At 38.8% G+C, this 15,414-nt stretch overlaps 1 protein-coding gene across 1 annotated transcript in view; it reads right to left on the bottom strand.

Annotated features, from left to right (window-relative positions):
• Positions 1-15,256, bottom strand: part of waslb (WASP like actin nucleation promoting factor b) — a gene marked incomplete in the record, with an annotated part of 17,834 nt that extends 2,578 nt beyond the window's left edge. Inside the window, 8 exon segments of the mRNA XM_024287704.2 lie at positions 718-871; positions 1,270-1,312; positions 1,624-1,807; positions 4,982-5,005; positions 6,286-6,382; positions 6,720-6,806; positions 7,000-7,134; positions 14,821-15,256. Coding sequence (XP_024143472.1) covers positions 718-871; positions 1,270-1,312; positions 1,624-1,807; positions 4,982-5,005; positions 6,286-6,382; positions 6,720-6,806; positions 7,000-7,134; positions 14,821-14,925 — 829 coding nt within the window.
• Between the last annotated feature and the right edge of the window lie 158 nt (positions 15,257-15,414).

The following is a 15,414-nucleotide window of genomic DNA, read 5'->3' as shown; positions in this document are numbered from 1 at the left end:
AGGTGGGGGAGGAGCTGCAGAAAAAAAATTTACAACATATGAAACAAAAAGGTAAAAAAAAATTATTTCAAATTTAACTTTATAAAATAAAAATGGGGGAGAGGGGGGGTCAATTGTTCTGAATGAACAATACATTTCTTCAAAAGTTCTTTAAACTTTGCTTGTGCCATGCAGTACAAGATCAAGCCACAAGGGGGAGCCCTCCCTCTTGTGGATTAAATGAGAACTTTCAGAAACCTCAACAAGATTCATTATAAATTCATTATAAAAAAACTTGCGAGCACCAAAAATTTTACTAAATACATGCTTTAAAATTAGTTTGGTGCTTTTAAAAGGTTGACAAAATAAAAGATGAGTAAAGATACACAGCAAAAGCAGAGTTTAAAGTCGCAACACGGCACAAAAAAAACGTCTTCCAGGTGGTTATTCCAGAAAACGGCAGAACTTCCAGTTCAAATATGCAGACAGCAAAGGTTAAAACACACTGAGGGGTGCCAAAGGCTTTCTACAGGCTGAGACTGGTCAGAATCCTGCATGCGGAGAGTAAAGCATCGGCATGCACAGGAACCTACCACTCAACCGGGGTGGACCTGAGGATAAAACCACCGCCATGTTAGACTGTCTTCAAATGACAAACCCGTCAAACACGGAGAGATTCCTGCACATTTAAAAAACTTTTTTCAGGTCATCAGAGAGCGTCGCCTCTGCTGTCCTTACCTTGTCGCCGTAGCTCGTTTTTCACGGCTTCCACGCCACCGCTCTTCTCAATGATGTCATAAATCTGCTTGGAGGTCTCCTTGTCCTTCAGGTCGGTCTCAGAGATGCCACACATGTCAAACAAGTTCTTCAGCTCAGGGTCCAGGTTGTTCAACTGGAAGAAAAAAGTGCAAAATATTTGCATTTGATCTGGACATGTTTATAATAAACTATTCTTTTTTTTAATCATTTCCAAAAAATAATATTTATTGAGTTTCTTTTGGCTTCACTTAAAAAACAAAAAAAAACCAAACAGATGCTCCATACAATAACAGGTGCTGCCACCTAGTGGTTCGAGGGTGCATTTTTCTAAATGAAAATACTAAATGTAACTTCACTTGAAAGCTTGGTGTAAATGTTTACAGTTCAGATTGGACCTAAAATAACCTCTTATTGAAAAAAATATTTTGAAAAAAATTAGGCAGTGGACTGTCAGACATATAAGCTCTTTTCAGACCCGACGTCACATTCTGATTGGTGCAGAGATGCAGGATCAACATGAAGGCTGCTTACATCAAAGCCTGTGTTTGGATCCCATCCCACATGACCCAGATGTCTGAAAGAGAGAAAAAGATGTCACACAAAAATCAGAAAGGCAGAAAACTCCCAAGATAAACCGTTTCCTGTAAGCCTGATGCAAGCTACAAATCAGGAAGTGAGAACACAACTGACCCCTAGTGGACAGCTGGTGTATAACATGAATCTGAACATCAGAAAACTACTTTATATGATAACCTCATCACTGGACAGTCACTTAAAAAAACACATAACTTTTTTTTTTTAATCCATTAAAGGTTTATTAATAACCGACGTTTTTATTGGATAAATAAAAGCTCTTTCCAGGCTGCCTGAATCCCTGAAACTCACTGGAAGTTGCTGGGCGTGCCGATGTCCGCTTTGGTCAGTTTCTTCTTCTTCCCCCCTCCTTTGGTCTTCTTCTCCCTCCTGGGAAAAGAGGCGTTGATGTTGATCTGTTTGAAGTTGGAGTTGCGATGTTCCCTGTCGATCTCTGGGTTTTTGATGTCGACGGTCGCCATGGGCAACGCGGGTCCTGCATGACGACCGAAGCAGATGGGAAAGATGAGTCGGATTTATCAGAGATGGAAGGAAAATCGGAAGGTGACGACCATGTCTGGGCGTGATGTTTGGATTTCATCATTTCATTTTGCATCCGAATTAGTTTATACCTGCAGGTGAAACTTCATCCGCAATGTTTTTAACGTCTTAATATAGTACAGAACTTTTATTTTCTAGTTACGCAACAGTGTAGAGGAGTGGATCTTCTTATGTAACTTGGATACAGTGATGAGTCAGTAAAAAAAAATACACACAACAACATTAAGGCAAACTGGGAGTTCACACTGATGGAGGAACAGCTTATTAGGTCAATGTAAACAGTCAAATTAGTTCACAGATTGTTTTGTTTCTCCTTTTATAGGTTGATCATCTTGCATGTTTCATAACCAACTTTTTTTGTCTCCCATACCTCTTGAATTCTCTCTACAGGGACTGTGGGAGTTTTGGCTCGGTGACGCCGAGCGGCTGCGTCGCCGTCTCACCCTGTCCCAAATGCACCTGCCCCCTCCTGACCTGCAGGGGCTCAGGTTGACGTCTAGCAGCATTTTACCCACGAAGCTACAAGCTCGCTCCTCTGTGCAGAGGGAGAGGCGGGCGGCGGGGTCGGAGAGGGGCGGGTACAGTTCGTCCTGGGGGAGAACCAGGCAGTGCAGGGAGGACAGGCAGCACGGGCCCAGACCTCCACCTCCTACGGGGGTGGCGGCGGCGGCTGGCGCTCCTCCGCCATCGCAACTGAGCTCCTCGGAGGGGGTGGAAAGAAAGGTGGTGCAGAACATCATGGTAGATGAAGCTTCGGCATGACGAAGTAAAAACCAAAACTAGATCCACTTGAATCCAATGGAAATTTCTTCTTTATAAAGCCAAAACGATCTGCTGAAAACCTTCAAAACGTCCTCCTTTGACTTCCAGCATCACCACAAGAACAAAATCTGATCCAGAGAGGACAAAGGGCGTCCATCCACCTTTCTGGTTCGGCTTGAAATACCGCGGTTGGCGAGCAATGATCATTTCTCCACCCACAACCTCCGACAAAACGCATCTAATCCCAGAAAATCAGTCGGGATTTAGCGCTGGCCTTTACGTAATCATCAAAATCCATCCCTGGCGTAATCCCACACTAATCTAGGAGGCTAGAGGAAAAATGATGAATCAGTGGGGGTGAAAGAAAGAGCGAGAAATTCATTTTGATCCTGGGATGGTAAAATGAAGAGCGGAGGGCAAATGAGGGCAGGAGGAACTGGAAAGGGCAGCAGGTGAAAAAGGCGGAGCAAGAGACGACAAATGACAGAGGATTAAGAGATAAAAGGAAACATGGAGACGCCGTCTTTTGTTTACGGAACCTCTGATGACGCGTCAAGATAGAAACTGGAAGGTTCATCATGTGTCACAGGAATGACTTTCAGCGACTTTTCATTTCTAGTCGTGTTCTAGAAAGGAGCCGTTGGAGTTCTGAAACGTCTGACTTGAGCTCAGAAAGAAGCCTTTAAACCCACGATGACATCACTGCAAATGACATGGTAGTGATAGGGACTTGGACTTGTGCTGCAGTTGAGTCGCACAGGTGGGAACATCAAATTTGACAATGACGCCACTTCCAGCACTTGACAAGAGACTTGTCTTCTGACTTGAACCTCAAGACCTCTAAACTTGACAAGAGACTCGACCTCAACTACTCGAGACTCGACACCATAGAAGCTTCAGGCTCGACTTGAAGTATGTAAGAGTTGACAAGTCTCAATCCCAAAAACTTCAGACTCAACAAGAAACTCGACCTCAAGAAAAACTGACTTGATCTCAAGTACACAAGACTTGACAAAAGATTTGATCCCAAGAACTTTAGAATCAATGCAATACTCGACCTCAAGAACTTCAGACTAGACATTAGATTTGCTCTCAAGAACTTGAAACTTGACAAGACTCGACTTCAAGAACTTCAGACTTGTCACAAGACTTGATTTCAAGAACTTGAGACTTGACCTCAAGAACTTCAGACTAGACACGTACTTGACCTCAAGAACTTCAGACTAGACACTCGAACTCAGAAAACTGAACCTCAAAGACTTGATCAGACATGACACGAGACTCGGCTTCAAGACCTTTAGAGTAGACCTCAAGCACTTCAGAGTTGACATGAGACTTGATTTTACTTTGACCTCAGAAACATTTTAGTTAGTCATGAAAAAAAAAGATTTTTAAATAGTTTCGTTTTTTCATTTGTAAGGATCTGTCAGTCATTGTATAACCACAGGGTGTTTCTAAGGGTTATAATGACATCTGTAAAAAGAAAAAAAAAATGCAGGTTCTTAAACATAGGACTTGTATTTTAGTTACAGTTGAAAACTTGACTGATTTGGGATCAAATTTGAGAGTTGACATAAATTTGAAACCTAACACTCAAAAACTAAGTTGGACTTGGAAAAAAGGGACTTGTGAGCATCTGTGTGACATTCCAAGTTTAAAGTCTCATGGTTGACAAAACTGCAACAACCGACACAAACACATCCAGTAATAAGTGCACAAACCAACAAGAAACACTCACACTAACTGATTGTCTTGGTTTTTGGGCTATAAGTAGAGTTGTGGAATACCCCAGGGTAGTGTTATAAGCTCCATGCTATTCCCATCATTGTGCTCCAACTTCATAATTATGCTAAAGTAAGTGGAACCTCAGATGATGTGTTGATGGCTCATCTCACCAAGCAGAATGAGGGGTTATTCTCCAAGGGTAAAGAAGTGTTTTCCCAAAAAGAGCATCTCCAAGTTCACATAAATGAATATCTGGACGAGATTACGGAAAATTCTAACGTTTTTTGTTAGAATTCTAACACAGGTTGCTTGAGCCTTAGGATTCACATGACCACATTTCATTTAAAGACGTCTGACTGGAGGCTTTAAACTATAAACCAAATGTGATTTTATTTATTTTCCTGTGTGTTTACTTCCAAACTCAATGTTTCAGAAATTCTGACAGCAAAAGGTGTAGAATCACCATTTAACCTATTAATTCTTAAATAGAAAAATCAAATAATTTCATGTTTCTATTGATTTATAGCATTGTTTAACCTGTGAAATATTAATTGAACAGAAAAGTGCAGTTCTTTGTTACAGTAAGCTGGCTTTTCAAAAGAAAAACTAAACAAAAACATACCATCTGCAGGGCCACGCCTCTTCTCTGTGAAAAGATAAATTATATCATTACAATCCGTCTCCGAGCAGGAGGTTGTGTTAATCGGTGTTAGCGTTTAGAGAGAAGGAGGATTGTTTGAGCTTTTGGCGCAGGAGTCGGCGGGATTGTGCAGGAAAAGCACAGATCGAAGGATTTCAGAATAAAAGCTCCATTAGTGGATTTAGGAGGAAACTTCCACTGATTCCCCTTAATGAATAAAATATGAAAAGTTAGAGAAGTGGTGTTGAGAAAAAGCACAGTGTGGTAATTAAAGGATACTCAGAGAGCTGGACGCAAATGTGAACGACTTAAGGTCCTAATGGGCTCGTTTGTCTGGTATTTGAAAGGTAAACAGAAATGAGGTTAAAGTGTTAAAGGGAGGAGAAATGGCGGCAGAGGACGATTTGATCTGGAAGGTGAAAGTATAAAAAGGGTTAAACCGTGATGCTATAACAGTGAGCTGAACTCTAAAGAAAGGAAGGATGAGCGTTTGTTCCAAAGAAGAAACTGATATTCAGGTTCCAAGCAAATGATGGTGCCGAAAGAAATGAAAACACTAAACAGTATAAAACCATTTTATTTTATTAATAGCTTTAGTATCTTATCAATAAATACTCATTTGTTACTTTGACCATTTTTTTCTTGCAGCACCAGTTTTAATAGGATTTATGATTTCTTTTTTTTTGTGTGTGAATAAAAAGCTATACACACAACTTGTGCGATCCAACTCAGTGTAACCCAAACATCTGAGTGAGAACTGAAGCAGTGATAGATGGGAGAACGGCTTCGGTGATCAGCAGTTTGAGAAAAAGGGAGATTAGAAACAAGAACCGAACGGCAGCAGAACACAGACCTGAGCAAAGAACACTAGACATTACAGTGGGTCATGAAGTTCTGGTATTCGTCAGTTAGAGACAGATTCTGTAAGTTCTGTTCATTACAGGTCACAACTTGGACAATCAAAAAATGCTTTTTAGCCCCACTGTATTTCTGCATTATAATTGTAATAGGATCTCATGCCCGTTTTAAAAAGAAAAACAAAATATTGTTGTATTTTTTGCTCAGTTCTGTGCTGATACACAGTAAAAAAAATGACAAGTTTACACGTTTAATTTGACTTGTTAAAGTATTTGTTTCTTGTTAAAATCAATTTCCAATCTAGTGCTTTTATTTTGAAATAGGACTGCTTTTCTCCACTCAACTATAAAAAACTGTGTCATTCTTGTCATTTTTTGGGCATTTTAGCTGGAAGGTTCAGAGGTTAAAGGTGATAAAAGGGAAGGTACCGGTTCTCCTCTGTCTTCTTCCCATCAGGTCCGACACTGTGCTCCGGAAACGCTTTGCCTCCTCCTCGCTGGCAAAGTTTAAACCCACTTGACACGTCTGTCAGAAAACACATAATAGAACCGTTTACCGTTTCCGATCAACACTGTTCTCTTTTTTAGTTTTTTAATATGCTTGAATTATGAATTATTATGACTTATTTTGGTATGTAAACTACAGTTATGTCGTTGAAACTTCAATAAAAATGTAAAAACAATAAAATAAAAATTTCTGATTTATTTTAGGACATTTGAAAGCTATTAATCAACTAATGTTAGTGTCTAAAACTCACAAATAGTTTGATTTCTTTAACTAAAGTTTTATAAAAATAAGTAATTGTCAACAGAAGTGTACATTTAGAAAGCTGTTTGTTTTTTTTTTTTAATAGGGAACTTACATCTCCAGCAAATGAAGCGAAATAATTCCTGTGGTTCTGCATCTTGAAGTCTTGGTACAATTCCTGTTCAAACATCATTCTGCCGTCCTGTCATCAAGAAACAAACAAGACCGTTTATTAATAAACATCATTTTATGCAAAATATTTAATTATGATCTAACATTTTCAATAATTAAAAAATATGAATATTTAAATTTAGAACAATGCTTGAACATTTTAGTGCATATTTACAACAAAATGTGCTCATGTATGAGTCAAAGTGCATGTTCACTGGAGCTACCTTGATGTCAAAGACTCTGATGAAGTACGAACGCTGGGGGTTGTCTTTGACCAGACAGGCCACCCCGCAGCATCTCTTACTCCAGCTGCCGTTCCTGTCACCTGTGTACACCTGGACCACAGCTGAAGACATCGACTGCAAAGAAACAGAAAAACTCTGTTAAAAAATGAAAATGTATGTAAAAGAATTTTTTGTTAGTCATCTGAAATAAAAATAAAAAAACATTAAAGAACAACATTAGCAAAAAATAAACAGGATGCAAATAAGAGAAATTATATTTCTTCTTTGCACTACAGCACCCTCTTGTGGTACACATCTGTAACTGCAATGCAGTGTGTTGACTTTGCAGCAATAGTAAAAAGGACGTTTAAACAAAAATTATGGCCCACCACCTTCATTAAATAGATACAACGCTTTTCCATAAACGCCATCAATGTCTCAACCCCAGCCGACCAATCATTTTATATAACTAAACTTAAAGGATTAAAACATTTTAGGATTTTGGACTTAAAGGATTACCAGGGAGCAAAAGCCTCCGACTTCCTAAACTGCACCGACTGTATGAGGCATCTTCAGGGTTCCAGCATTTCTTTAGGAAATTTGTTCAGTATTTTCGTCATTAATAATTAAAGGTTTTATATGCCAAGAGTGATGTCCCAAATGTGGTAGATTAGAATCAGAATTATTTTATTGTTATTGTTACACAAGGAGGTTGTGACAACGACAAATTTTGGTGCTCTCTAGAGAATACTATAAACAAAAGAAATATATATGTGTGTAGAATAAAGAAGAAAATTTAAGGTACAACAATAAGAATATATACATGTATTGCACATAGAAAAAGTAAATATTATCGCACCTCCATGCTTCTGAGCTGCTAAATATTGCACTTTAAGTTATTGAGGTTCATGTTTTGTTTAGCATGTATACTACTCTGAGGATGTAATAGATTAAACAAATGTTTTTGAGTTGCTGCCCCAACAAAATAAAAGCTTAGGAAGCTATATTCCAGTTTTAGTGTAGTGTAGATTTTTTTTAAAGGAAATGTTTGATTAAAATGGAAAATTGTCCAAATAAGAGCAAAAAAGAAATGAAGTTGTATGTGTCTGTGCGTTAATATGGTTTTAAAAAACTTCAAATACTTAGAATTGGCATCTAAAAGTTTAGAATTGTTAGAATTTGGTTCACAAATGTTTAGATTGTTTAAAATTGCAAAACATGTGTATTTGTACTCATTGCATCCTCATTTTTGACACCATTTTGCGGAGTATCATAGCTAAAATATTGAAATATTCAATTTTAGTTCATAAACTTATGATTCTGTTAGATTTTTTATTTGAAATAATGCATTTAATAGTAAAATTTATCTTAGTAGTCTTTATATATAAAAAAAAAAAAAAAAAAAGTATATATGGCAATACACATGGCGTGATACATATCACAGTATATCCCAAGACAGTACCAGAGACAATAGTTTCCTTTTTTTGTTTTAATTGTGACTTAGAAAAAAATTAGCTGAATATTAAAACACCTTTCACATTTAGAATGGTAGCTCTGCATGTCTGATCTCACTGGTTCTTCCATGAGCCACGAAGAATCTAAATCCACATTTTTATATGGTACCAGTACCAACTTGGAACAGTTTTTCGGTTCAGAACTCATCTTTTGTAAAAACTGAGAGTACATGTCTCCTTTAGCTGTGTAATAACTGAGGTTCAGAATTCATATCAGGCTTGAATCCATCACAAAACGATTCAAAATGTTTTGGTGTGGTGTAGAGCTGCTCAAAGAGGCTCAGTGTGCTCTGCTGCCAACTAGTGGTCGGGGGTTGAAGTGGGAAACAAAAGTAAGACACTAAACTATATTTTTGCTAATAAATAATCGAATATCACCTCAACATAATTTTAAATCGACACACGTATCTCCAAATGAAGTATTGCAATATTTCACTGAATCGACATTTTCTTTCACTCCCAGTAAAAAGTGATCACTGAGAAAATTTAAAGCAAAAACTTCAAAATGAATACATGTAATTGCACTATTAAACCGTATGAACACAAGCACACACGTGTCATTTCCAAATGGGTAGCAGCATTTCCACATACAGTGAATACCTGTGGCACACACTCCAGATCATAAAGCCAGATTAGACTCCTGCCGTTTTACCACGCTGCTGCAGGAGTTCCTTCTCGTCAGGAAGTCCAGCTCCACTGCTGCGGCGTCGCACATGAAAGCCGGAGCATCAAGGGAAAAGCCTTGTGGGCCCTTTCAACCGGACCCGGTTCCGGGAATTACAACCTCATTGGACAGAATTTACAGTACACGTGCACAGCAGGGACCCTTTGTAGTTGAGTGTAAATTGCATGTTGAAGTGAGCAAAGACAGGGAGGAAAACAAGCTGCTGCACTACTGAGAGGAATAAAGACACACTAATGAAAACTGTGTTTTAACATGTTATTGTGGGATTTTTCTGATTATGGAAGACAGATATGAAGAAAATTAAGTTTAAATTTGAATCTGAGTATTTCTTAATTTGAAATTCCTTTCGTTGTGAAGCTCTAGTGGATTCACTGACCCAGTGCAAACACTGCTCACACTAACTCATGGTAGCTTTATTTAGTCACAAGGTTATGTCATAAATTGTGCACTTAATGTGAAACTCTAAACCTTTATGTGAAAGTTATTGCGACATATTCTGTTTTTTATTTGAAATCTTCCAGAGTTTTGGCTTTTTATGGTTTTACTCTGAGAAATCAAAGGCAAATAAAGCAGAGTGGGATTGGCATCTTATTTTAGTACAGGAGGAAATAATAAAAGTTGATGATAAATGTAACAAAATAATGTATTTTCAATAGTTTGTTGCTGGTGAATTCTTAAAAACAACATGAATGCTTTTGGATTTTATCATTTGGAAACACTTTTCTAAAATCAACTAAAAATCTGAAGGGAACAAGAACACACACACAAAAAAAAACTGAAGCAAGAACAAAGCCTCACCACATTTCTGTTGAGTTCAACTTTTAAAGAGAAAAACTGGTTCGACGACCTGCCAACAAATTCTAAACTTGAGAAACGCGTTGAGCAAAAACAGGATGACATGAACTATCCAGACAGAAAAGAAAATGAGTAAAATCATGTGGTTTCTCACTGGATTGCTTGATAAAAATTGTTTGATCTGCATGAGGAACTAACAACAAGCAACAGGTTTAACCTCTCTGAAGTGCCATACATTCATGTTTTTACTGCTGATATTCTGCAATCGATAAAGTTTAAAACTAGTCACCTGAAAATTGTTTGTTTCCTGTGATGAGTTCAAATAAAAGACTAAAAAAAAATAAATAAAAATGTGTTATTAAGAAAAAAATGAAAATAAAAACTAATTTCCTAGTTTTTTATGAAGAAAAATTTTAACAGTTTTCCTCATATCAGCCAAGAGTTTCAAACATCAGATGGAATCTATGGAGGCTTAGCAAGAGATCCAGACCAAAATAAACGATGCAAGATATAAGGATATCAATTCACTGAAGAAATTCTTTAATTTGAAGAAGCTAAATTCAACTTAACACTTCTGAAATGCTGTTATTTTAAAGGGTTTACGGTCCCACTCCGATCATTTTTTGATCCATTTTAAAAAATATTCCCAGAAGATTTTTAGTTATGATTATTCAGATTTTAGCCAAAATCAGACACGCCTGTTGTTTTCTAGGACGTAGTTTCTGCAGAGTGGCAGTAGTTTATTGAAAATTCACCTCCATGATGTGGGTGGGAACGTCCTCTCTCCGTTGCCGAGAGCTTTTTGTTCACATGCTCTCCTGCTAGCTTACAGCCCCAAAAATTCCAACCCAACGTCATCGGTGCAACTAAAATATTGGCAGTTTTCCGCCAAAAATCTGCTTAGATGAGAAAAATAAAAACGTACATGGATCTAGGTGCCTACAAGTGGAGCGGAGCAGGGAGGTTGAGGCCACGCCCACTGTATTTTCTATGTCACAAATAAGCTATTTTTCAATTTTAAGCTTAATTTTCTATACATTTGTCTTATATGATCTGAAAAAAATGTTACAAAAACATGCTAAAGACACAAAATAATTCAATTTTCTTTCCTAAGATGTAATATCTAATAAAAAGGGGACTGAAACAAGCAGATAAAAATGAAACTAGACAAGAAAATGCGACAAAAAGTGTAAATAAGAGCTCTAATGGAAGATGAAAATTCAGTAAGTCATCTCAACAACTAAAAATGAAAACAGAAACTATCTGCAAGAGGAGTGAAGTGAAGGAAAAGGAGAATCACGTCCCTTTCGTCCAGTACAAATCACCAGAGGAGGTCGACCACAGGACTTCCTGTAGGACAGGACTGCTGATCAGGCAGTGTGTGCGCACACACACACTGATGAAGACTTGCTGTGTGTACTGGACACATTCCATCCTTCACCAAGCAAGACAGAGCTGCTGACGCTCAAGGCAGCACGAGGAATACCAATGAACGAAACCAGTCTGTGGCATCTGTGGCAGCCTCACGAGTCAATGACACCATCCGAAATTAAATATCGATTCACAATCAACCACTTAAACGTTCATATTTAATTTTAATGCCAACTCTTTATTCAATCGGTGTTGGTGATTTAGGGAAATGCACACCTCTCGTCTCCTTATCGCATATTTTTCTAACGTCTACGATGTGTACAAAAGGCACAAAGGTGAGGAATGCTCCTGCATCCACGTCTGTCACATGACGTCAGATCCCGCCGACAGGATGCCAGAAGAGTACCGTCATAGGAGTTTTCAAACAGGTTGCAGAGCTGCAGGACACGCCTCAGTCGAAGGAGGAAGCCAGGCGGCGTGTGCTCTCGTACAGGTTTGACCGTGCGAATCCTGAAAACAGGAAATGTGGCCTTTCCAAAGCAAACCTCCGTCCGTACCAGCACCTCAAGAGGTCTCAAATATGACTGATTTATCAGGGTTATGTGACTACAGGGAAGTAGCACATTAAAATCACAGCAGATCAGTAATAAAACCACATAAAATGACCCTACAGCATCATAAAAGAAAAGAAAAAGAAACAGACGCAGCAACTTAGCTTGTTATCAATATGAAACCAGTTTCTAAATGAGACTTATCTGAGAAGGAAATCAACAACAAGCGAGGGTGGACATACTTTCTGGCTGATAAAACTTGGGTGACATTTGTCCGGTTTGTTGAAACTGCTCGGAAGCTATTGTAAATGGACACTAAAATTCCCTTCTCAAAGCTGCAGAGCGTCTCGTTGGGAGGGCGGGTACTTTTAATCCGTCTAACAACTTCCAGCAGCACGGCTGCCAGCATCAGCACCTGACCTCAGAGCAGATCTGCAGAGAGGTTTATTGCAGCAAAGTGAAGACGCTGACCGCAACGCACGACACAACAAGGAGCACAGAAGAGAGAAATACAAGTTGTATTTTCAGCGTGACTGAAAAAGTGTGTGATCACAATTCAATTCCAGCTCAAAATGTTTCATTTAGCTTAATACGAACATTTTGGGGTGGATTGAAGCAAATGGGGAGATATTCAAGCTCAAACAACTTTATTTATCCCAGAGGGGCAATTCTATATTTCACTCAGGAGGGGAAAAACATGTTTTTTAGGGGCAAAGAATCTATTCAAGTTTATTTTTAAAGACCCACTCCAATTGAAATGGTGCTCTTGTGGCATTATTTTTAAAAATGGAGGGCACGTATGAAGGAAATTAAGCTTAAAATTGCATTTTAGTAGGGCTGCCACAAACGATTATTTTAATAGTCGACTAATCACTGATTATTTTTTCCAATTAGTCAACTAATCGGGTTATGCGCACAGTGAATGTAAAGCAAACATCTTAACCATCATTAGCTTTAAACTAACTAAAAATAAAGACAGTTCAGATATAGTTTTAATGAATCGTCCAGCCTTTGTCCTTCATTAGTTTCTAGTATTAAAATAAGATTAAATCAAATGTCTGAAATGAGGAACTATTTTTCACAAAGCAAAGTTTTGGTCTCTCAAATATAAAAAAAAGTGAATTTTTTTGGTGCAGAACGCTCAAAACTTTACTCCACTCTACTCCATATAACTTAAAGTAACGACTAATAGACTATTAAATTAGTTGTCGACTATTTTAATAGTCGATTATTTGTGGCAGTACAGACCTTCCCTTCTCCCTTCCCCTCCATTTGAAGGGGGAGTTTAAGTGTGTCCCGGAAATGTATTTTTTTTAAATCCGACCCTCCAAGCGGAGGGAAACAAAGTCCTCATCCGTGTTGCGCTGAGAAGTGCTTTTCTTCACATTGGTGCACTCTGAAGCACAGACATTTACATTTAAATGTAGGTAAAGACTTTTAGTTGTAGCATGACATTTTTAAACTTAAATACACATAACAGTAGTTTTCTAATGCTATCGGACCAGCGATTATCGATGACATTATTTAACGGGCCAAATGTAGGGAAAGGAAGGATTCGGATTGGGCCACACATACCCATGAGCGTCTTCGATTTCGACGTCCGAGCTGACATCTGGCTTAAAACTGTACGATTGGATATATCGCTCCAATATTGCTCAGCATTTTTGCTCATTCGCTAATGCTAGCTTGGGGTTGCTAGCTTGCTGGAAAGTGTAAACAGATGGATGATGGGAAGGGAGGGCGGGCTTACTTCACACCTATAGTCGTGTCCACAACACAGAGGTGAATCACTAATGATCTACTGCATAAACTATGTCCTAGAAAACAATTTTTATCAAAAAAAAATTGGCTAAAATCAGCAAAATAACAAATTCTACCTAGAACACTTAGAAAATAGATAAAAAAGATGATTCGAGTGGGATTTTTAAGTGAATGCGCATTAAAAATAAATTAGATTGTTCACAGATTAATGTGGAATTGATGCAAAGTTAAAAATCAGTCTTATCTAGGATATGCAAAAGTTCCAGCATATGAGAATGATGGCATGGGGAAAAGGGAAAAATGAGGGGAGGAGGAGGGGTCATAAAACATTAAGAGTCAAAGATGAGCCAGTAAAAGCCATAAAAATATATATAAATCTGCAAATACTTCACGGGATTATTCCAGCAAAATGCAGGAGATAGAAATCAGCTGAAGGCTAAACGTCTTACGCAATAAAGCAGATTCTGCCACTTTCTGAAGCCATGGGAATTGAACCACAGACCTCTGCCGCAGTCACACCTGAACTCTTTCCGCTTAGGTCGTCACATTTGGCGACTAGCACGTTTTACTTGGAGGACTTTTTTCTTTTTTCTTTTAAGATAGTCAGCTCCGTTCCTAAGCCATGTCTGGCTGGCACATTCTTTTTGGTGGACACACTTCCCGAAAACACGTTATATAATATCAAAAAGGAAGAAAAAAATGTCGCTGATGGATTTAACTGCTTTAACAAGTCACAAACACACACGGCTCGATGCTAGGCTACTGTTAGCATCAATTCCAGAGGACTTCTTTCTGTGAGTCGAGTTTAAATGTAAGCTAGCTTAAACTTAAATGTAAGCTAGCAAATGTCACGATAGGAATTAAACTACTTCTCTCCGCAAATAAAAACGCCAACCACCGTCGCGGACGCGCAGGCTGTCAAAACAAACTAGCCTGTAAATCTCAAATGTCTCAACTGACTGTGTGCGCATAAACATGAAGGAAATTCAACCGCAGGCCACAAACACATCCCGGTTGAACACCGCTCCCGCTCCCGGGACAGGAAACGTTTTCCAACTTAGCAATGTTAGCTAGTTTTTCTTGGCGAGCTGTCGTACAGCAATTAATTTATTTACCTACAAATAAAAATAAAAACAACACTTACGGTGCATTTTCTACCAAGGTAGTTGAAGAGGCATTCGTTTTCCTGGTGAGTCAGGAGAATCGAACCCGTGTTGACGAGCCGCCGTGGCGGTGGAGGTCCACTCATCGTTGGAGATCAATTAGTTTAAGTATACACCGACTCTACTCGTTACACGAGACCCCAAAAGACACATAAACAATTCCTCTCGGTCATGGGTGGCCTTCGTCCTCCGGACCCACTCTCGCACCGGTTTGGGATTGGCCCTCGCGTTTCCTCCGCAAGGCGACGGCGCCAAAGATGGTCGCTGGTTTAGGAATGTAGAGCTAAAGTCCCGCAGCTCCTCAAGAAATGGGACCAGAATTTGGAGCAACCGAGCGAAGGCGGAACACTGCAGAAACTTTCCTGGGCAGTCAAGCCGTCACAGAGCCCTAAACCAGCTCCATCCAACATGGCAGTTAGGACGACTCCATTACTCTGGAAAAGAGGGGGGACATTTTCCGGACGTGTTCCGACTAGACCTCGAAACAAATTTTTTAAACACAAAAAACAACACTTTCACTAATTAAATAAAGATTCATAACGTTTAAAATTATTTAAATGGTAATTCAATGTATA

The sequence above is a fragment of the Oryzias melastigma genome, linkage group LG23 (assembly GCF_002922805.2).
Source record: "Oryzias melastigma strain HK-1 linkage group LG23, ASM292280v2, whole genome shotgun sequence".
NCBI classification, from domain to species: Eukaryota; Metazoa; Chordata; class Actinopteri; order Beloniformes; family Adrianichthyidae; genus Oryzias; species Oryzias melastigma.
This window is presented reverse-complemented; position numbering and strand designations above follow the sequence as displayed.